Below are 24023 nucleotides of genomic sequence, written 5' to 3'. Positions count from 1 at the left end.
AAGATTCCTCCACATCATGCAGAGTAATTAAGACCGTGTCTGCTGGTACTGCTGCGTGTCATAAGGTGGGGGAGGCGGATTGGACACAAACAACATTTAAATTCCATGCTGGCGTGCCAACACGGTAAACCCTTTATGAGACGGAGGATGTGTTTCTGTTTTCTCCTATTCTAACTGCAAGCAAAAAACGTTTTTTGTGCGTTAAAAAAACCCACCAAAACATCCAGAGAGTTGACCCAAAGGGGAGGGCAGACAGCCATGTGTTTTTTTGCTACTGAGAAACAAAACTGCCAATCACTGAAATGGTGCCCAACCAAACACGCGCAGCAGCACAAACGCACATAGACACAACACAGACACACACACACACACACACACAAGCACATACACACAAAGCAAACACTGACTGTCTTCCAAAAAACATAAAAGGCGGCAAAAACCCATCTGAGCAGCATAATTATCTTTTGGTTGCAGATGTGCTGCGATTTTCCCTGCGGGATTGTTAATGTTAATCCGATTAGCCGAAGCATTAATTCGTTCCCTTAGGCGGTAGTACTGAAGCGGGTTGCGTGAATGTTTTTTGCACGCTGGGTTGCAGTCAGTTAGGGCACGCCAAGGGCCGGTGGGACAAGCCATGGCCCCCGTGAGAGGAGCCGTGGCCCTGTGGGAGGGGCCAGGACCCAAGGGAGGAGCTATGGTCTGGCTTCAACTTTGTAAACAACAGTTTACAGTAAAGTCACTTCTGTTCAGCATCTGGTCGGCTAGCGCACAATATAATCCTTGGAATTAGCACTAAGTCGTTGATTTGAGTGGGAGAGGTGTGAGGTACAGTTAGTAATGTTGTTTTAATTTGAATGTCTTTTAATTTGTCTACACAAAGGCATGTTTACAAAATAATAACAATACTATCATGCACTTCTGCAGAATATACTTAGAACCGAGGAGCAACCCTTTTCCAGCAAACCGAGTGAGCCTAGGTTTACTATTCACAGCTGGAATATCACATTCTCACATGTTGGTATTCACCGATTTAACCTGTGCAGAGTGAAAGTAAAACAGCACTCATAACAACAACAATAACCCTCTGTATATGTTATCTACTTGTCCTGTGATTCCCAGACTACAGTGGGGACCGAGGACTCGATAAAGAGCGACCAGGCGCCAAGCAACTTGCTGACGCACGCTTGGCTTCCCGCGGGACCGAGCGCATAGAGTAGAAAAAAGAGAAGAGAAAATCACAAGGGGACAGGAGGGTTCACGACAGACTTTTAGATAAACAGAGGCAACAGCATCTGGATCTCTGTCATATGCCACTGGGGCTGGCAGTTTGGTTGGGATGTTGTGGGCTGCATGTTAATCTGTTAAAACGGTAGCGTGTTCCACTCCCAGCTGAAAGGTTCTAAGGTTCAAACCCCCAGTGTCCATTGGCTACCTGGAGGCATCCTTGAGCAAGATGCCTCTTAACCCTAACCTTAAAAACAGATGACCGTGTCACATCACATTAATGCGTGGAGATATTCTAAAGGTGCTTGATATGTTTTAGAGGTTTTGAAACGATGACGTCAGCGACATGAGAAGCAAACCGCTGGTGCGTCATAACGACCCACGCCACTCACACCCTCTGTCCCTTTTGATTACCCATCATGCTTCTCACCATCACCTCCCGTTTCGTTTACCACCAGCTGGCTCCACGCACCACCCCCTGTTCAGCGGGTCCCCGAGCCCAGCGAGAGAGTGTCCTCGTGGGCATGGGGATGACGCAGCACACCCCCAGCTGTGGTTGTTCTGGCTGCGGTTCCAGGGTGTACATATATGTAAAAGTGTCTTTTAAAAAAAAAAAAAAAACTTTACCTGAGTAGGCCTACAAATACGTATTAACATATCAAAGTAATCCATGTAACAGAAAATAATAAAAGGTAAATTAAAATTAAAATAAAATTACAACCAATCTTTTGTAGATACCGGTGTATTTCATGGTTACTGATTATTTTGTTTTCATATTTGTGGGTAGACGAATTCTCACAGTAAGCCAGTCAAAGTAAGAACAATGTATTTATAGGACCTTTACAGAGCATCGCCCTCTGAATTAAGAATGCACTCTGAATCTAACGCTTGTTCACTTAACCCTTGTTTCTGCTTTGTTTTTTGCTAGCATATTTTCTCTGTCCATAGGGCACGCTTTGCCCTCCTCTGGTTTTTTTTTGTTTGTTTGTTTTTGTTTTTGTTAGTTTGTTTACTTTTGTAAAAAAAAAAAAAAAATTTGTATAGTATTGTGATATAGATCCCCCTGGGTCTGAAAAAAAAAAAAAAAAAATATATATATATATATATATATATAGTGAGTATTGTATAAAAATAAATAATTTGATGGACTTATGTAAATAGTTGTTTAAAACTAATAAATTCATAGCAGATAATTACGAGCAGTTGAATAAGGGGTGGGAATACATGTGCTTTGGCTTCCTCCCTCTCCTTTTCGGACATAGACACTACATTTATTTTATAAATATTGTTTATGACGCTTTCTAATTATTGTTGTTTTGTGTTATGTGTATTTGTATGATGTGTCATACTTGCTTTTTTTTTCTTTTTTTTGTTCGAAATAAAGACAAAATTAAATGAAAGTGTCTTCCATCTGGGTTTCATAGAAGCTTTTCCTTTTCCTTTAGGGGAGTTTAGGGGAGCGTTAAAATGCCCTTTGGAGCACAGCACGGTCACAGTGATTAAGGACTTTGCAGATGAAATGGACCTGACTTGGTGTATCAAAAGTATATCAAAAGCCTTAACTATGTATCAAAAGCGTGTATCAAAGCCTTAACTAACTAGTTAACCGGTCAACTCAGATTTTTACAACAGTCTTTCTTAACAAAATGGAGAAGGGTCTCGCTTACGTGGACACTGAGAAACACACACGCACACACACATACGGGTGTGCGCAAACACGCACACACATGCTTGTGTTTGCACGTAGACATACACACAGACGTACACGTACACCCGTACACACACAAACACACACACACACACACACACACATCCCCAGCGCAGCTAGCAATGAATCTGAGGGAGGCCCAAACCAATAGTGACAGAGCAAGGGGGGGTTGTGGGTAGGATTTCACCTCAGCCCAGTCCCCTCTTAAATAGCTCTGGTGATGATACCGAAGACCTACGCAGAATGAGAAGGAGGTCCGTCCCCAGACAACACGTCAGGCCGCCTGTCAACAGCTCTCTCTGGCGACACGTCCACACACACACACACACACAAACACACAACCACACACACACACACACACAACCACGAGACGCACACGCAGGTCACATTGCGTTAGGGGCGCTCGTGATAATTAGCTACCGTTGGCGAGGCCCTCACGCCACGTGCACAACCAAATTACACGCCAGCCAACACGGCCGGTGGACAGGGTTTTAATTAGAGCGTGACTGGAACAGAACCGGCAGCCCGCTTGTAATTGACTTTGTAAGGTGGAGGTAATAAACATGTAAATCTGTGTGTTTGAGTGTGTGTGTATGTGTGTTTGTGTGTGTGTGTGTGTTTTTGATGGGGTGGCACGATCAATCAATAAAGAGGATGGAGGCCTCTGGGATAGATTGGCCAGGCGGAAGCCCTCTTCCTGTCAAGGTCAGAGAAGCTCGAAAAAATCGATTAGTCAGGCCTGAAGACTCGTACCTTCCACCCAAACGGAGACCTCGCTATACCTGATATACTTTAATTAAACTCATCAACTTCCCGCTAATAGATTTCTTGAGATTTTTTGTGAGATTTCATCTCACATTGAGTTATTTATGATGACGATGACTATATAAGGCAGATGATTTCATCTAAAGCGATCAAGTGCATTGAGATACATGTTATTAAGGAACATGTAAGGGTTAGGGGGCATCACAGGTAGACTGTGTTCATTGGGGATTAGGGCCGGAACCCCCCCCCCGCCTCCATCAGCTCTCATTTATGATTTCATTTTTCATGTCATTTGATGAAAAAAGATCAACTGTGGATTTAAGGCGAATGTATGTATGGATGGGCAAATGTGTGTTTGGGGGTGATTGTGAACATAAAAGTTCAACAAAGTGGGTTGGCTGGGTGATAAATGACGTCCATTTAATGTTATAGCGATGTGATGTCTAAGCAATCGTTCCATAAGAACCTTTCTGCTGATGGCTCCATCTCAAAATGGCTGACCGTTCGCCTTGTGGTAACTGGTAGTCCAGAGCGGGAGGATTGATCCCAGGTTCAACCAGAGTGTAATTCTGCTTTTACCTAGGAATCATATCATATCATATCATATGTTCTGCATGTAACTGTGTGCGTGTGTTTGTGTGTGTGTGTCAGACAAAAGCTGGTTCCCTTATCCTTTCCATTAAAGAATATACAAAATATTTTTTTTACTTAGTTACCTCAGTATTTACACTTTGAGGGTAGAAATGATGTTCCCTGTTTTTCAGAGAATCGTTTTCTAAAATCCAATGGAACAAAAGTTATCTGTCATCTATCGTTCTATACTTCTGTGAAGAGAAAGGAATAAAATAAAGGAGTCAAAACAGAACTCCTAATCATGTTTTCACGTCCTGATCTCGTCTGGTCCTCCTCATCATCATCAGCCTCATCCTCACCATCAGCATGACCACCATCACCACTACATGTATTGGACACTACTGTATAATCGCAGATTAAAAATTTTTGAACTGTCCTGCTCAGCAAGTCCTCAGGCCCCGCCCCCCCGGGCAGCACGGCCTGCTGCGCCGCCTCGTTAGCGCGTTAGCTAGCGGCACTAATTATCCCAAAAGCCAGGTGCCTGTTCCAAAGCGGAGGAGGGCTTTTGTTCTGTGAATGCACAGGGTCCCATCTGTGGGTGGGCTGGGGAGGAAGGGGGGGGGGGGGGGGTGGGGGGTGGGGGGAGAGGGTGGGTGTTGGGGGGGAGAGGGTCGAAGGTGTAGTAATCGCAACAAATGTGTTTTTATATGAGAGAGGACGGTGGTTGGTGGCTGGCAGGCGGTAATGGTTTCTCCAGCCGTTAGCGCTCCCCGAGGTGGGCTGGGTGTAAATTACATCCCGGCTCAGCCCGGACCGGGGACGGCGTCTCACCTGTCATCCTCCAGGACACGGCTCCCTGGGAGACAGAGCGCTGTGGAGCGTGGCCACGGGTCGGGAGGAATCTCCACAAGAAACCATGTTTCCCTTGCCTCTTGTCTCGTTCTCTTTATTTTCCTCTTTCTTCTTTCCTTCCATCGTTCTTTCTGTACATATATTTCTTTCTTTCCATCGTTTGATAATTCTTTCGGTGTATATTTTCTATCCATCTATCCGTCGACATCGACGGTGTCTGTTTACGCAGAATTAGACCTCTCTCTCTCTCTCTCTCTCTCTTTGTGTCTCTGTATCTATCCACCTGCCTGTGTGTCTGCGTGTCTCTCTCTGTCTGTCCATCCACCCGTCAAGCCAAATGGACGGAGTGGACCTGCTGATCTTCTCCTCGTGGCGTTGTGTTGCGGGGGCGTCGGCCGGTCATGTGACTTCTCCCCCACACGGCGAGCTGAGGTTTGACGAGCCCAGAGCCGAGGCTCTACCACACACACGCAGCAACTCCCAGATCTACTTAGTTTAGTGTGAAGGTGTCAGCACGGGGAGGGGAGGGAGACACGGCGGGGGGGAGGGGAGAGGAGAGGAGGGGGAATGGCTGGAGGAGAGAGATGAGCAGGGTTGAGAGGCAGACGGAGGAGGGTGTGAACAGGGGCGGAAGGGAGGAAGATGGAGGCAGGGAGAATAGGAGAGGAGAGGAGGAAATGGGAGCGAATAGGAGAGGATCAGACAAGAGGACGGTGGGGGGGGGGGGGGGGTCAGGAGAGAAGTAGGAGGAAGGAGAGCAGCAGGGAAGAGAGTTGAGTTTAGAGGAGAGGAGCAGAGGGGAGCAGGGAATACATTAAAACAGAGAGGGGCAGAGAGGAGACGATATGAGAGGAGATGAGGGGAGGAGGGGAGGAGAGAGGTGATCGGAGGAGAGCAGGGAGGAGAGGCGTAGGAAGGGAGAAAAGAAGGAGGGAGGAGATGAGAGCAAAGAAGAGAGGAGGACAGGAAAGGAGGACAGGAGAGGGGAGGAGGAGGAGGAGGAGGAGGAGAGCCATCAGGCAGCCTATGTTCGTCTCCCATCAGGTCAGGGCGGGGTGTCACCTGGCCGCACCACTCTGTAATTAGCCTCCTGGGGTGCGCTGACGTCTCGTCTGCTGCCTTGCACGCCAGCCAGGGCCGGGCCCCCAGTGGAGGGAGGCCCTGGGGCCCTGAGGAGGAGCATGAAGACGGAGGAGCCCTCACTAGGGTGGATGTCCTCTAACGGGTAGTCTGAGGTGAGCTATGATGCTAACTATACAAGAGAGTGCAAAATAGGCTAGCGATGCGAACTGGAACAGTGTGGAACTGTTCCAGTTCAGACTTATGCAACTTAAGTAACTTTTCATAAGTGCAACTATATATATATATATATATATATATATATATATATCTGTTGGCAAAATACCCTCTAGTCTTGTTGATGTGTGTGTATGTGCAAACGTACACACACACATAGCTGTTCTATAGCCAGACAGAACACACAAGCAGACAGGCAAGCACACACAAACACAAAAAGCTAGGTAGGCACGCACACACAAGCCCATCTTCTGCAATACAGAACACATACACACACACACACACACACACACACACACAAACACACATAATCAATCCAACCATCCACACAATACCATCTCCACAGCCAGACAGAAACACACACACACACACACTTTCCTCTCCACAGCCAGAAATAGAAACAGCCATCTTCGCCGGGGACGTAATTTTGTCTCTTCTTTTGTGCTCGCTTGCTGGAACACTTCCGTCTACCTTACACACACAAACACACACACACACACACACACACACACACGCGCGTGCACAAACACATGCACGCATACAGAAAATGTTCTATTTTTATTCCGGCCATGGTTTAATACATTGCATGTGACACATTCAGAAGTGCATGTGTGTGTACCTGCGTGTATGCGCACATGTGTCTGTCCTGCATAGTGGAATTATTCAGAGTAAAAGTAGAAGAATAAGAAGTCTATATTTAGATTTGCTTTGACTACTGGCTCCACAGCCTGGCATATCAGCTAGCCCAGACGCTAATACTAACTGATACTGTGCAAGCTAATTGTTGGTATAGAATAGAATAAAAACGATAAGTTATGGTTAGATGTTTGATGATGTTTTGTGTCCGAATGCCTCTTAGTTTGTGATTTTCTCCAGCCTGACCTCTGACCTGCCAAAGGTCTTTGTTGGCTCAGCTGCCCTGCCTGCTCCTTTGATCAGCTGACATCACCTGAACCCGGATCACCGGACACCAGGGCTTCCGTTGAAAATGTATCATCGCTCGGCCATCAGTGATCCATCAAGCGTCCACTTGTCGTTACATGTGCTCCACGGCGGGGGCAACTTCAGAAAACAATCAATGCACAGAGAACGATGTCATCGTGTGTGAGTGATCGTTCCCGTTTGCTTCCTTGGGTTCGGCTGGAGCCACCGGACGCGCCGCAAGCTTGCGGTGCAGTGGACGTCACCGTTCACTTTTTTCTTTGCACCGTTTTCCCAAACAGATGCGAAAGCCGACCGAAGGCTCGTTAAACGCTAAGGAGGCTTCGGGAAGAAGCGGATCGATAGTTATCTATTGCTCGTCTATTGTCGTGTCCTGTTCATTAATCACAACGCAAGGTTAGGGAAAAGGTCACAGAGGACCTCCTTGTTGACGTGTCTGGAAGCAGGACCTGACCTTTAGCGCCCTCGTCAGGGACTGTACAGGTTATTTATACTCAGGGAAACACACTTGTCCTGTAATCTGCTCCCTCTTACTCAATTCCGCCAGGAAACGGTCGAACAGGGGGGGGGGGGCTCTTCCTGTAACCCGTGCCTCCAGTAACCCTAGCAACGTGTAGTATCTCACAGGGTCTGCGCTGCCAACACACACGATGATCAAAAGGGGAACCGGATAGGGTTGTGGTGTGTGACTTCCAGCCAAAAGGTTCTTGGTTCAATCCCTTATACAGTATAGTCTACATGTAGGCATCATAGAGGAAAATGCCCTAACCCCTACCTGGTCCTTAATGACATCTACCTAAAAATAAATCCACTGTAAGTCCCATTGGTTAAAACCATGTGCTCAATAGTCATAGTATACAGAATCCAAGCCAGCTCCATTACAGACCTGCACCCCGCCGAACAGGAAGTAGCTCTCGGAAGCGCTAGCCAACATCCTGCCTAGAACTTCTCATCGGATCCCGTTTCAGAGCGTATTACTTCCCAGGACCTTGTTGCAACTAATTGCATTGATTAGCCAGGACTTCATCAGCTGCCTTTAATTACATTCCCTCCGTGATGATCTGCTATGCCTGCAGCCCGGCGTCGGCTATGCTGGAATGGAATCAGCCGCAGCAACGAACACCCATACAGTGAAAGCCCCAGCGCTGGGCTAGCCTCCTCTATAGCTATCACCGTTATGTGGAGGGTTCTGTGCTAGCTGGTCTCACTATTAACACTGGGACTCATAATATAATATCCATCATATAGTCAATTACCGAACAAAACAGGGTACTAGGCCTGTACATGACGTAGCAGGGATGTGGTTGGACGTTCAAACGTCCACAGCGCTGTCATCTCGACATTTCCATTCCGAGAGGACCAGAGGATTCAAACCAGTAACCCCGCCCCCCCCCCCAAACATGTTTGAGATTCCCCATCTGAGCCCATGCCCCCGGTCTAAAAAAAGCAACACCTCGACAGCTCCGGGCGGGTGTGAGACGTTTGGGTTGGGGTGTGAACCTGTTTGTCTGTGGAGTCTGTGTCTGACAAGCCTGACAAAACAAAGTGTTGTTCACCCAACAAGTCCATAATGCACTTTTGGAGGGAGGGAAGGAGGGAAGGAGGGAAGGAGGGATAGAGGTTTGATGGATGGATGGATGGACGGTGGGGGGATAGATGGAGGGATGATGGATGGATGGAGAGTTGATGGATGGAGAGATGATGGATGGATGATGGATGGTTGATAGATGGAGGGATGATGGATGGTTGATAGATGGAGGGATGATGGATGAAGGGTTGATGGATGGAAGGAGGGATGATGGATGGAGGGATGATGGATGGTTGATAGATGGAGGATGATGGATGGAGGGATGATGGATGGATAAAGGGAACGGCCCAAAGTCATCTGAAGGTCGAGCCGGCTGCCATCCCTCAATCGACGGGAAACATTATGGATATAATTAGAAGCATGCAGAGAGATTATCAGCAAACATTTGAGTATTACTGCACACATGAAAGCACTCTCCCATGTGTGCACCTTCTGAGCAGAGGCATGGCTGGTGGCACACACACATGGACACACACACACACACACACACACACCACACACACAGTACTTACAGGGAAGTACAGCAGCAGCGCTCCACATAGGATGGTCTCCAGCAGAATCAGCCCAGACGCCCGGATGCCCTGTCCAATGGAAAGGAAGCAATCAAAACAGAGCCGTTCATTGGCTGTTCATTCACCACATGTGTTAAGTCTCAACACAAAAGGCACCTGACTCCAAGGTGTGCATACAATACAGTGGAATATGATGAAGGACAGCACAGGGGAACATCATTCAGCCTGGATATCAAACAGTGTAGAAGACACTACTTCTAAGACACATTTAGAGCAGAAAAACTCAATACAGACATTTAACACTAAAACAAGCTGCTTAAATATAAGCTATGACTATATAACTGCTCATGGAGGAGGTTTAGACAAAAGATGCTGCACTGTAGTACACATGACTGACCTCAACCCGAACCATAAATCTGAAATGTATCACTAAAACAGGAGCTAGTCCATAATAGTTGCTAGGGGCATGGGTAAAGTGTTTAGCCAACAGACACACACTGTAATACAGCAAGGAAAGTACAACGAATGAGAGCCTGACAGTGAAACAGAAGTGCAATATTTAGCCCGGGGGACGTTTTATCCGGAGCGCTCACCCTTTCAAAGGGGATCCGCACACCCCTTCTGAACACATTTAACTACGTATCTGTGCTCTGTTTCACGCAGCGCTGCAGGGGCTTTCAGAGAGAAAGGGGCCGCGGAGCCGTCCATTAGAAGATGGGTTTAGGAGATGAATAAAAGAGAGCGCTGGGAGAGAGCGAGAGCCCGGCTTCCAGCCTCAGAGGGAGAATGTTGATCTGCTTTGTTGGCAGGAGAGGGAGAACACCACATTTTGGTGGAGGAGAAAATGGAGATATTTTCTCTCGCTCAACTGTACAAGTACACTGTATAGAATAGTGGTGTGACTCAAAAATCATCTATTGAATTTCTGTAATGACTACACATTACGTAATAGTAAAAAATATATATATTATATATTTTAACTGTGGCAGGTTAAGGTTTCTGTACAAATAGAGGTTTATTCAATTCAGGCTTGGTACTCATACATATCTAGTTCTTGTTCCAGGCAGAGCTGCACTTTCTCAGCCATTTCAAATTATTCCAAAGGTTTATTGAAACTGCCCACGTACATCATCACTGTTTAATTCATTCAGAGTGCGTCGATGGCCTGAACATCACGGCCATAAGGGAGAGCATGAATTATGAGTCAGAAAATGACTCATATTTAAATACCCCACACTCAGCGATACATACAAGCATACAATGAAATTGTGCCGCAATCTGCACTTTGAAACTATAGCCGCAAGGATAAGATAAACAAAACATTGTGCGTCAATAGTTGTGATTCTATTGTGTATAAGCACTATCTTTGGAGTAGCACTTGACTATTATTTGAACCAAAATCAACCCTGTTTCTGATTTTTCATAGCTACTCTTCTGCACTCCAGTTAGTGGCAGGATAGTGTAGCGGGTCGGCTGTTTGACTCCCAGTAGATAGTCACTGGTAATTCACTGTAAATTCACTTTGGAAAAAGTATATTCTAAATGACTTCATAGTACGATAGTATTTGTCTGATTTGGAGGTCTCTTTGGGTAAAAGGGTCTAATGACTTGGCGGTTTTGTTTATAAAGAAGAAGAAAAATATACGGTAACATAAGTACTATACACAAAATGAGATCTCTACATTCAATCCATCACAAATAAAGGGTCTGGTAAGTGGGTTCATCTCACTAAATTGGTTAGGGTTATTGGATAATAATTGCGATTATCCTATAGTGAGATTGGATAATAGCATAAGCTTATCGAGTAAAAAGTAGAATACAATTTAGTTGAATTGGATAAAAAATATTTTCGGTTTCTAAACGTCATCAAGCCCATTTCTACGCACTACCGTAAAGTAACTAAAGGGTAAGAAAAGTCAACTACATCGCCGGTAACCTCCATCGGAGCTAGCGCCATCGGGCCGTGTCTACGTGCTGCGGCGTTGCGACGCTACCTTGTTCCTGCGGAAGCGGTAGACGAGCACCATGCTGGCGAACAGCAGCAGCATGCACATGCACTGGAAGGCCAGCACGGCCAGGCGCAGGGGGCCGTCGTCCCGTGCCAGGCAGGGGGCGTCGTCCCGGCAGTACGCGCAGCCCTCCGCGCAGGGCATGCAGCCGCTGGAGGAGGACCAGGGTCCGGCCTCGCCCCCCCCGGGGCCGCCCTCTTCCTTCTGGGACGACCTCCCTGCCTGGGCCTCCCCTGTGGAGCCACACGAAGGAGAACGAAGTCAGTCAGTTTGGTCAACTTTAAGTTTATTTGTACCTTCTTTCAACCTTTATTTGACATTGTTGGGCCTTTATTTCAGCTTCCTTGGACATTTTCTTGTATCGCCGTTTGACTATATTTGACCTTAAAGGTATGGTAGGGAATTCGGAGGAACGATTTTGAAAGTATCCAAATGAACATATCCCATGCCTGACTTGAGGCCTTCCCTGAAGCCACTCCCCCAACACATGTGACTAGCCCGCTTGCTTTAGCAATAGGTCTGCGTAGCCTTGTGGGAGACTTTGGTAGTGCACAATTGGTGTGCAGTAGGTAGGTAGTTAGTAGGGATGGGTCAGAATATTCGATTATTCGATTATTCGTTCCCGAGGGTCAAAGCCGATTTTTAACATTTGGACCGTTAACATTTTTTATTATTATTAATCATGTACAGAAAAACAATATACACAAGCATAAATATTAATATATATGCATACAAGACAAACACTGATCACTGTTAAAGTTAGTTTTTTTTTGCGTTTAAGATATTAAGTGATTTTTTGCCGATGATCCATGGCTGCCTTTGTGAATGTCGGCACACATCGAATAATCGATTATTCGTTCATACCACCCACTGATTATTCAACCATGAAAAATTTGAGTTATTCACATCCCTAGTAGTTAGACAGACAAGGAGCCCATCCATTCGGTCCAGATGCAATGATTGGACGGGTTTATAACAGGCCTAAGAGTGCAACAGAAGACTTTATTTTGCTGCTTTATTTTATTTTTTTTGTCAGAGCATTTGATGTATTGATCGCTTTAAGGATTTTTAAAATAACATGAAAAAATAGTGTATAATAAATTGCTTATATTCAAACATCTATTTGAACTTTTTTACTGCTTTTTTACTGCTTTATCTTGTTCAAACAAGGACATGCTAGGCTAGTGCTATTCTTTTCTAAACTTTCTTGATTTAATACAAAATATGGTGGTGGTGATGGTGGTAGAGGTTGATGGTTAGGGTGAAGTGGGTTGATTGTGGAGATGGTGGTGGTATGATGCTAGTGGGGGTGATGGTGAGGTGGTGGTGTGATGCTAGGTGGGGTGGGGATGGTGGTTGTCATGATGGTGGGGGTGGTGTTGAGGTGGTAGAGTCGGTGCTGGTGTGATGATAGTGGTGCAGGTGGTTATGGAGATTGGGGTGGTGGTGGTGGATGGGTTGGTGGTGGTGGTGGTGGATGGGTTGGTGGTGGTGGTGGAGGTTGGGTTGGTGGTGGTGGAGGTGGCTTTGGTGGTTTTGGTGGTGGTGGTCGTGGTGGTGGTGGTGGCAAAGGTAGTGTTGGAGGGGGCTAACGGAGGTGATTGACGGGTGGTTTAAATGTGTTAGACTCAGAGGTTGAGAAGATCCCAGGAGGTCATGTGAGGAAGTGTGAAAATTTAAGTCGGGTGGTACTTCAATAAGCAACCCCGGTGCCCCCCTACACACCAAGCTCCTCTTCTAAGAAGATAAATGGAGCAAAGAGAAAGTGGTTTACGAGCGAACAGGGCAGGTTTCTATTGGCCAGAGGAGGGAAGTGAAGCCGTGAGGAAGGCCCGCATGGCAGCAGAGATAAAGGAGGCTGGTTTTTAAAAAGACGCTTCATGGGGAAAACACCCTTTGTCTCTGAGATTTAGAAGGATTTGGCCTTTGAAAGAAACAAACAAATACCGTCCATATTCCCCAAACACTAAGTGACTCAGTCGCAATGACTCATACCCTATAACTCCGTCTCATTGGCGGTTTACTCTTCCAGCTGACTGACGGCCACTCAGAGCAGAGCTAACTTGTGTAGTTAGAGAGGAGCTCTGCAGCGGAGGGTAAGTGGGGCTGATTCTCTTCCCTCTGCCCAGAAGAGTGCAGGATGTGTTGGTTCATTTTAGGGGCCTTGCAATAGGATGGCAGACTGTGCTGGACTGCTACACTCTATTAACACTTCTTACCTTGGTTCACTATGAGTGCCTTCCTTTTACGCATACACATACAGAATTTAGATGATGGGATGATGGAAATTTAGACAATGAGTACATATATTGTGAGTGCTCAGATTTGTTCAGCTATCTGTTCCCATATTCTGTTCTGGTTGACCTGAGCTCCCAACAAGTTTGTTGTTCTTGTTCTAATGCATGATTGGTCATTTGAGACCTTGTGTTTGTTACTTAATCCTGAGCATTGTACCTAAGACCACGTGTGAGAGTCCTTCACATACATGCACTGTTATGAATGTGAATGAGCACCTGCTTGGACGTGATTGGTTCCAAAAAGAGACGGCGGCTGTAGCGGAAATGAACCATTGATAAACAAAAACGATATTCTCTATGCCATACACAAATAACTGCCATTCCTCTTTTCTGTTTGTGTAAGAGATGTAAGAGGGCGCAATGACGTACTTGTGAACCCGTTGACAGCCACTCGGTTGGGGTGGTAGAAGCCTCTCCGGCAGAGGCAGGTGTATTTGTCCAGGACGAACCCATGACCGCTGATGGGCAGACACTGAAACCACACAGAAACAACGCGCTGGTTAGTAGGGGTGGGGGGGAAACGATCGATTCACATTATTAGTATCGGGATTCTTTGCCTCCCCAATACGAGTATTGGATTGGGGAAAATGATTATATATTTAAGAAAACTAAATTAACCCAGAAACGTTAATTACGTTAAAACGTAATTTGTTTGAATGATGTTAAACCAGTCAACCTGTCAAGTTAAACCAGTTAAACCTGTCGAGTAGATGCACGAACACGAGCTGTCCTATGGATGCTTTGCATCACACGTTATTGCGTCCAGGACAAAGTCAATGGAGCGCGTTACCTATGTTATCAGTAGCATGCAGTAGGGTGGGCACATCATTAGGGAGAATATATTAATGGTACCTTCCTACAGAGGTCGCTATCATGGATTCCTATATATTTACATCAACTATGCCTTGTTTGGCCATTTTCAGATAAAAAACAATTGTGGACCTGTTGAACATTTACCCCCAGATTATACCCATTAGACTAAATATATAATCACACCAAAATGATTTGTTTTAACGGTTGTAATATCCTGTCCTGAGGTCCCTGCCGAGTCCCGTCCATACTGGTAAGTCATTGAGAGAACAAGAGATGCTAACATACAAAAGGCCAATTGCTCTCGCAATAACATTTTCACATTTTAAAATGCATAAAATATTACCCCAACATGACCATAAGCATACAAACATGCACCTGCAACACATACACAAAGATCTCTCTACTCAACATTCAGAGAGGAAATTCTGACAGGAAATTCTAATTTGGAGAAGGCAATGTGATCTAATTAAGATTGATAGGACATCGGCAGGGATTATCATATCCAGCACAAAGGAATGTAACCCTAAACGAATAACCAATTAAGAGGTGGAAAAAAACAATGTTAAATAAATTAACAGCCAAAACTGCTGAAATTGATAAAAAGTAACTGATGACATTAAATTATCCCTCTGAAGGTGGATGAGGTTAAATTATTTAATTGGAGTTTTCGGTTTTCTCATTTTAAGTGTACCTGAATGCAGTCGATATTAAATTAGAGGGGCTCTTTCATCGGATGAGGACTCAGATAGCAGAGCGGGGTCACTCAGAGTCCACCCTGGCCCGGTTTCAGCTGCCGTTCACCAAATTAGCAGAGGTAATTAATATCTAGATGAAAAACTAAGCGTATTTGGTGGTTTAAAAAAAAGAAACGTTAATTCTCTATTCTCTGACTTCTGGGGTTTCCTTTACTGTTCTGTGTGAAGAAGACATTCAGGAAACGGATATAACACTATTGTCTTCCCTGTGTATTTCCTTCTTAATATTTTCTATCTATTCCTTCCTTCTATCCTGCTCTCCTTTCTTCGTTATTTCTTTAAGTTGTTAATTCCACATACAGAAACTCATCAACACAACGTGAGACTCCGACCGAAGCAGCTCCTGCTTAGCCTACAGTGTAGACGCTACACCGGTAAACACCCGGTGTCCAGCATCTGCGACCGGGTCTTGTGGTCAGAGGGCTCTGTGGGGTTGCTAAGCAGCCACATCTAAATCCAGCTCCAGTCCTGGAGCTCCGCACTGCAGGCCTGGCTCTGCATGCTTGCACAGGGGCAGCTATTCCTGGGTCCTCTGTCTCCAGCACCTGGGCGGAGGACTGGAGGTGTGAAGACATCTGAACAGCAGACCAACGGGGGGGGAGGGAAAGTATAAAATAGACACAGGCTCCTCCTCCGAGTGTAAGATGCCAGAGAGAGGAGAGTCTGATGGACAAGGCAAAGAGAGAAGTGATCCACTGAATGTGGTGTCAACCATACAAGCGTCCCCAGGCTGGTGCACAGCTGTTGGGGGTTATGGTTTGACCCCGCTGGCAGCCATTGTCTCTCCCTTAGCAACAAGCTGCTTTGTGGGAGTTTACGTCATAAAGCCAAAACCTGGACATGAAATGCATCACATCAAGTCCACCAGGGATCACTGAATGTTTGTCGCACAACGTTTGTCGCACAGTGTTTGGCGCACAACGCAACCGTTTGCATGCAAGTTAACCACAGTTCAACCTCTATCAAGTCGATGCACGAACACAAGCTATCCTATCATGGATGTTACTATGATTGCTTCATTCCATTCCACTGCGGCTGGTGAAATACTTTTGAAGCTAAGGGATTGATATAGCAGCACAGGTTTAATATCAAAACACTCAGGAGACAATGCCCCTTTGAGTCTTATGATGTTCCTCTAAACACACTTGAACAAGGACAGTAAGCAAAACACACTTGCATGAGAATCAGGCATAATGCTAGGCAGCTGGGCTAAGCAGTAGCTACTCTCTGACCCTTTAACGGGTAGCAGATTCAACTCAATTTAGCCTCACCTGCTGGATGCAACAGACTGAGACGGGTGTCCTCTGGATTAGTCTGTCTGTCTGTCTGTCTGTCTGTCTGTCTGTCTGTCTGTCTGTCGGTCGGTCTGTCGGTCTGTCTGTGGCATTTGCTTACAGGTACAAGTGCTCGCATGCTTTTTATTGATGCATTGTAGACCTGCATAAGATTCAGTACACGTCAGGATGTGCATGGAAGAGAGTGCGCACCACACACTGTCACAAGAGGTGTTATCTTAGGGCTACTCCATGCCTGGGCACAAAACAATCCATACACACATATAAAATACAGTCATGTATAAATGTCACTACAAATATGTGTGTGTGTGTGTGTGTGTGTGTGTGTGTGTGTGTGTGTGTGTGTGTGTGTGTGTCTGGGCCAGGAATAGCCCGGCTGTGTGGTGCCAGCAACAGAGGCGGTGATTTATCTCTGTGGCGACCGGGGAGTGTGTTGAGCAGCACACACCGTCTCCCTGCTACCTGCCATCAGTCACACCTGATCACCGTGGCAACGCTGCCGCCTGGAGACAGACAGACACATTCACATGCACGCACACGCACACATACACATACACACACACACACACACACACACATATATATACACATGCACACACACAAACACACACACACACAATCGCATTTCAAATGGGGCCCCTTGGGGCCGGCCGGTACAGCTTTGTATGAGGGGCCCTTTGAGGTTACAAACATGTGTGTGTGTGTGTGTGTGTGTGTGTGTGTGTGTGTGTGTGTGTGTGTGGGAGGGTATTTGGGTGGGTATGACGAAGGGGGTGTGTATGGATATTTTAAGGCATCATAACACTGAGCGCTTGATTAATAAAATGCACTGGAAATATAATAATGTGTTCCTTTGTTCTTATTACCTGGACAAGCTGTATTTACCAGGATGAAATACCACTACCAATACTACTACTGCAAGTGCAGGTAGCTTACAACTGTAGGGTAAGAAAGAGCATGTGAGAGAGAGAGAGAGAGAGAGAGAGAGAGAGAGAGAGGATATTCTCAGTGTATATTTATATATACTGCATATACCACTATAGATCTCCCTGGTTCCCCCCTGCAGTAGTGTTTTGTTTACGTCGCGGTCGTAGCAACTGTCAGTCGTGTGTTCTCTGACCTTCTTATCACCATGGTGACATGTCTGTGACCTGCAGCCATGGCCTTCTGATTGGTCGGTGGACCTACAGCAGGGTCATTCTGTCAGAAAACTTAAGATGGATCAAACTCTCGCCACTGCCTCCATAGCTATCTCGCCCCCTTAACTATACGTTTTATACTTGCTGTCTCTCTTCCTTTTTTCCACCTACTGCGTCAGTCTCTCTCTCTATTTCCCTCTGCCTCTGTAGCTCTCTCGCCCCCTTTACTCTTTGTTTTCCACCTACTGTAGTTATGATATAATATATCATATGATACATCATATCCAATGTTTATTTATTTATATATATATGTTTAAATATATTTATTTATATATATATATAGAATATATATATATGACATAATATATGATATAATATAACCCCACGTTGAGGCATAGGCAAATGCTAATGAAGACGTGCACATGTGACATTACACACACCATGTGTGTGTGTAATGTGACATGTGAACGTCTACACACACCAACAGACACAGACATACACACACACACACAGTTTGACATGACATCAAAGCCACCCTCCTCTCGCCCCCTCCCCGATACGATAAAACACACCCCAGATTCCACAGCTCCTGATAAATGATATGGAGGGGTGGCCATCTTGGCTGCCCAGGAAGCTAGCCCGCTAATGAGGACCCCCACTCCAGCCAGCGCCCCCACCCCCTCCCCTCCCCTCCACCCGGCCCTCATTCCCTGGGCCTAATCAGGTGGCTATCGGCCCCTGGGTGGGCGTTCAGAGTGACCCTATGGAGCGCCTGGAGCCCCAAAGGTGGAGCCGTCGTCCAATCAGAATATACTTACTGACAGAGGAAACACAAGATGAGGAGGAGGAGGAGGTGGAGGAGGTGGGGGCTGCAGTCTCTGGCTGGAGACTAATTGACCCTGTATGTGCATGTGTGTGTGCGTGTGTGTGTGTGTGTGTGTGTGTGTGTGTGTGTGCGCTTGTGTGCATGTGTGTGTGCATGTGTGTGTGTGTGTGTGTGTGTGTGTGTGTGTGTGTGTGTGTGTGTGTGTGTGCATGAGTGCATGTGCATGCGTGCTTGTGTGTGTGCGCGTGTGTGTATGGTATGTGTTTATATATGAGTGTGCATTCGCATGAAGTTAGTGCATGTACATGCGTGTGTCACAAATATGCCGTCTGTGTGCCTTTGCATGCATGTGTGTGATTGTGTGCATGTGCACCATGCACGTGTGTGTGTGCGTATGTGTGTGCATGAGAAGGGGATGTGTGTGTGTGTGCGGCTCAGGAGAGACAGGAGGAGAAGCAGTCAGTTTGTTCAGCACCAGGAGAGTTCCTCACGGTCTGCTGAGCACACACACACACACACACACACACACACACACACACACACACACACACACACACACACACACATCCAGAACATTTTTGAGTGACTTACGTAACAACGCCCCCACCACTCTCACACTGCACGCACACACACACATAAGAACACACAGAGATACTAAATAAATAAACGCATTAAAAACCTCCAGGAATAATATGCAGAACGTAAACCAAAATAAACACACACACACACACACACGAGTACAAACAGACCCCCAAGCATGATAACGAACAAACAGTAATCTATGTATTTGTGTTCATGTTGTGTGCATACTTCCTAGCGCGCACACACACACACACACACACACACACACACACACATTATAAAGAACAGGAAAGCATGTTCTTTCTCTCCACTTGGCAGCCAGCCAGACATGCAGACAGACAGATGGACAGCATGCCAGTTAGCCAGGCTGTCAGCCAGACAAGCCCACAGGTCCATCCAAACAAGGTAAACTAGCTCCTGTTATCCCCCAGCACTGCTGGCCAGGAACAGGGCCCCTGGCTATGGGCGTCATCCAGAAGCCAAGCCTCACTCTCCACGCCAGCCAGCTAAACCCACCTGGCCCAGGGGGCAGTGGTGGGGGTTAAACACCGCCATCAGGCTATGGCTAGCGTAGATAAACACACCCGGCTTCATGGTAGCACCGCAAGAAGCCAGATACTGCAAGGCTTCTTCTGGAGATTATGGGAGCTGTGAAGTGTTGCTTTCCTCGGTCATAGGACTCGCAAACATGTGACTTGCATAACGTGGCGAATGACGTATTTTATGCCATGCACGTGCTGGAGAGTTTTTCACACGATGTGTGAATCTACACCCCGTGTGGGTGTCAGGTCAGAGGAGGTGATGATCCCTAGTGCCTCCGCTGCGTGGAGAACAACACGTTTCCCATATTAACATGCAGTGGCGGGATCATGTACGCCTCACCTCATGACATGCGTTATTTTCCCTGCAACGGAGCAATGTGTGCGCCTTCTCTGACCCAAAGTACAGAATGTGCCGGGCTAGCAGGTCGGAAAAATCTTGTTTCCAATGATCCATTTCTGAGGGGATTCTAGTAGAATGTCTGCTGTCTTCTTCATCCTCATTGGCTAAGGGTCCTGATTGGTTTCTGATATTTGCATGCTCTCCAGTCTGACCTGAGCATAGACAAACATGCTCAGGTCAGTTTTGTGGGTTTTTGCTCAGGTCACTTTGCTCAGGTCACTCAGGTCACTTTGTGGTTTTTTTTCCTCGAGGTCAGAATCAAGAACGAGTTTGTGATTTAGTCTGCGAGATTATGACCGGCCACCTAATTATCTTTTCAACGTGCCAACGAGATCAGAGAGGCGGTAACTGACTCTGGGCCTCTGTCCAGAGTCCATGTGTGTTAGAGTAAGCCAGTGGATTATGTGTGTGGCAGCGTTAGCCAGTAGATAGTGTGTGTTAGCGTTTACCAACAGAGAGTGTGAGTTGCCATTCACCAGTAGATTTTGTGGTTTAGCGTTAGCAAGTGTCAGTCACCCAGACTACCAGGTCAAATTGTTCCAATTTTTGGTTCCCAGTACCTTACAAATTCCATCCAGAAAGGCACTAAGTTCAATCCCCAATGGCTACGGTCAACCTGCAGGCACCTTCAGCAAGCTGCTTGACTCCTCCTTGACAAACTGTATCTGAGAATGTCTGCTGATAGCGAATAGTAAACCCTCCACAGCCCACAGTGCTATGCAATTCATTCCGTGTGAATCATCCTCATCAACTGCAGTGCGTAATCACAGCTTGGGTCAAATAAATGATAGATCATTAGCAATGGTAGATCATCAGCAATTAGCCTTTGCACAGCTTAGGGGGACATGTCCTAGTATGTAGCAATGCAAAGAATGTTCAAATTGCTAATTAGAATACTGAAACTGTTCGCTAAATGCTACATGATTTATATGCCAAGCTCATTGTTGTATTGGATGTAATGGATGAAAGAACCAGGTAACAGAAAAGCATAGCACTAGGGTATCTCCCGTTGGAATCAACAGAAGTAGCTAATGGAACTGGCAAACAAAAAAAATCCTAGCTTAACTAGCTAACATAAAGCGTGCGTTTGAATCGTACATCTTCCACCTCACTCACATCCCATTCCTATGGAGCATGACAGATGGTTATTATAAAGTTTTGGATTTCTATCGTAGATATATTGTACAGTTGGCTAATAAAATTGACTTCAGGGGGTACTCTTTGGTGGTGTGAAACCCTTTTGCCTCTCTGTTCCGTCTATTTTAATAGGGTTTCACGCTCCAATAGACGGCCGTGCTGAATTACTCTATAGGCCTATTCCTATTCCTCTGCTGCTAATCATTAGGCTCTCGTGAATCGCTTGGCCACGTTTTTTTTTTACCTTTGACTAAGCATTCTATAAATACAGACTTTTACGCCTGACGAGTAATAAAATACAAATAAAGAAAACTCCATTCCCAGTTTCATTAAATCAGTCACGGAACACAGAGCCCGCGTCCCCCCCAGGTTCCCCCGGCCCCCGGAACCCACAGATGTGTGCAGCGGAGAGTGGGGGTTTCTGTCCTGCTGTCTGTCTGTCTGTCTGTCTGTCTGTCTGTCTGTCTGTCTGTCTCTCTGTGTGTGTGTGTGTGTGTGTGTGTGTGTGTGTGTGTGTGTGTGTGTGCGTGCGTGCGTGCGTGCGTGCGTGCGTGCGTGCGTGGCGCCGGCCTGTTCCGTCTTCCCCAGGTACAACGCCGTGTTCCGAGCAGGGGGGGGGGGAGGGAGGCCTCCCAGGGCGTGCGAGGCAGGGCTATTTTTAGCTAACGACCAGGGGGTGGGGGTGACTAGAGGAGGAGGAGGAGGAGGACGGGGGGGAGGAGATGAAGGAGTAAGCATTTTCTCTGTTTTCGTTCTCATTATCGAGGGAACACTTCAGCTGCGAGGCGGACAGAAATAGACGAGGAGAGACGTGTTACCCCCCCACCCCCCCCCCCCCCCAAAACAACCGTTCAACCGTTTCTTGTGTAAATAAATGTAAAAAAAAAAGCCCATAAACGTACGTTTTAATTAACCGTGATGAAGTCTCTGTAAGGAGCCAAGGGGTCACGTTCTCTACAGAAAATAATTCTGGATGTTACAGAGTCATAAAACCTATTGGCTTTGCTCTGTTTGGTCTCTCTGCCCTGCTGTCTGCTGTCTGCCACGATGTCTGTCCGTCAGTTTGCCTTACCATCTGTACATCCCTCTGCCTGTACGTCTGTCAGTCAATGGCTTTTTAACCTGATGTGCATGGTGATGGTGGACAACGGGAAGAGAATGATGTCCTGATGGAGACGGGTGTTTTGCAGGGTGTGGAGGGAGGGGAGATGTTGAACACTGATTGGTCCATTAATTAGCCATCAAAAAGGTAGAGGGCAGCGTTATCACGGGGTGACTGAGGCGTCAGCCAAGGTCAAGATATGGCAGTAAATGAAAAGAAAGACGGCCACTCCAGAGTGTTTCATAAAAACTAGGCTAAAAATAACTGCTCGGAGTCTCATCAAAACAGAGACTAGTGCTCCAACTGTTTCCTCACACAGCCTGCCTACAGGTCGCGGAAGAGGACAAAATGAACCAATGCCTTCTCTTTGTTCATTAGTGTACAGGTAAAGTGTCCTTCGATAACTAAGTCAGGCAAACAATTATTGCAGCAGTTATGGTTCAAATGTACTAAGCTTACTGGTTACAGTCCAACTGGGCATTATTTTGGTGTTAAACAATACAAAAAATTTGGTTTAATATTTACTTATATTAATGATAATAAGTCAATAATAATGAATGTATTCCGATCGTTGATGGAAGCTGAGCCTCACCGCTTACTAAAGTACCTTTACTTGAGTAAAAGTACTCATGTTGTTTAATTCAAAGGGTCTTGAAGGTGTTGAGTACTTGAATGAGAACTTTTCATATTGGTCTTTTTCATTTTTATTAAATGTGTTTGCATTTTAATTAAATCAACACTAATCCATTATTAAAAATATAATTCACAATATTTTGTCAATTAAGTTTGTCAATCATGTATTTTGAAATAGTGCAGAGTGAATGGGCTGAATCAACTATAGCAAAAAAAGCACAGAAGAAGTACTTACAAAGAGCAAAGAGTAAAAGTACTAGTATGTTCCACGTCACCACCCCTCCGGTGGGCAGGGAACCCAAGCCCCTAGACATGGGAATCACTCAAGTTATGAATCACCGCCGTCAGGGCCCCGGGGGGCCCCCAGAGGGCCACGACGACGCCACTTGTTCTCAGCGATAAGCTAATTGATTGAAACATTCATCATTGGAGAACTGCAAACTCCGACGAGCGAGGCAATCCCAAGACTTTGACGGGGAAAAAGGGAATGGAGCAACGCAGTGATGGAGGTGCTGTTTGAGTGAGGGGCAAGACACCGGACATAAAGACGAAACAGTGTCTTGATTCAGGATTGGTGCCCCAACCTCCCCCTACTTGGTTATAAAACTTGTTTAAATGGCCTGCTGTTGTGCACCAGGTGTGACGTTGATCACTAATTATAAGCCTTTTTCCAAACCGATGTATGCAAGCATGCCATAAGTGGTACTGAATATAGGCTGACCCGTCCATTTAATAAAGTGGTAAACTTCCAATCCACTGTAGAATCCCGGCCACTGATCTATTCATGTATAGGAGGAATAAGGAAAGCTTGTTTTAAAGTTTTAATTTATACTGGGCCGCCGCCAGCCCCATCGCAGTATTGCGCCATGTCGTTTATTTTCCCTGACAGCAGAAGGCACGCCCTGGCCAAAGTGGGCCGATTGATTTTCCTGCAGCCGGAACTTCCAGTCATTACTGCAAGATAAATGTCCTTCTTAGAGGAATTTGTAACATTAATAATAATAGCATATTTCCAATATTGTATTCTTTCTGT

General features: G+C 46.0%; 1 protein-coding gene across 1 annotated transcript in view; it reads right to left on the bottom strand.

The window, feature by feature from the left end:
- gpr158a (G protein-coupled receptor 158a) overlaps nt 1-24023 on the bottom strand; it is a gene marked incomplete at both ends in the record, with an annotated part of 45883 nt that overhangs the window by 9228 nt on the left and 12632 nt on the right. Inside the window, 3 exons of the mRNA XM_084475669.1 lie at nt 9461-9529; nt 11455-11702; nt 14136-14238. Coding sequence (XP_084331795.1) covers nt 9461-9529; nt 11455-11702; nt 14136-14238 — 420 coding nt within the window. The remainder of the gene's footprint in view (nt 1-9460; nt 9530-11454; nt 11703-14135; nt 14239-24023) is intronic.

Source organism: Micromesistius poutassou, assembly GCF_964030765.1.
Source record: "Micromesistius poutassou genome assembly, chromosome: 11".
In the NCBI taxonomy this organism is placed as follows: Eukaryota; Metazoa; Chordata; class Actinopteri; order Gadiformes; family Gadidae; genus Micromesistius; species Micromesistius poutassou.
This window is presented reverse-complemented; position numbering and strand designations above follow the sequence as displayed.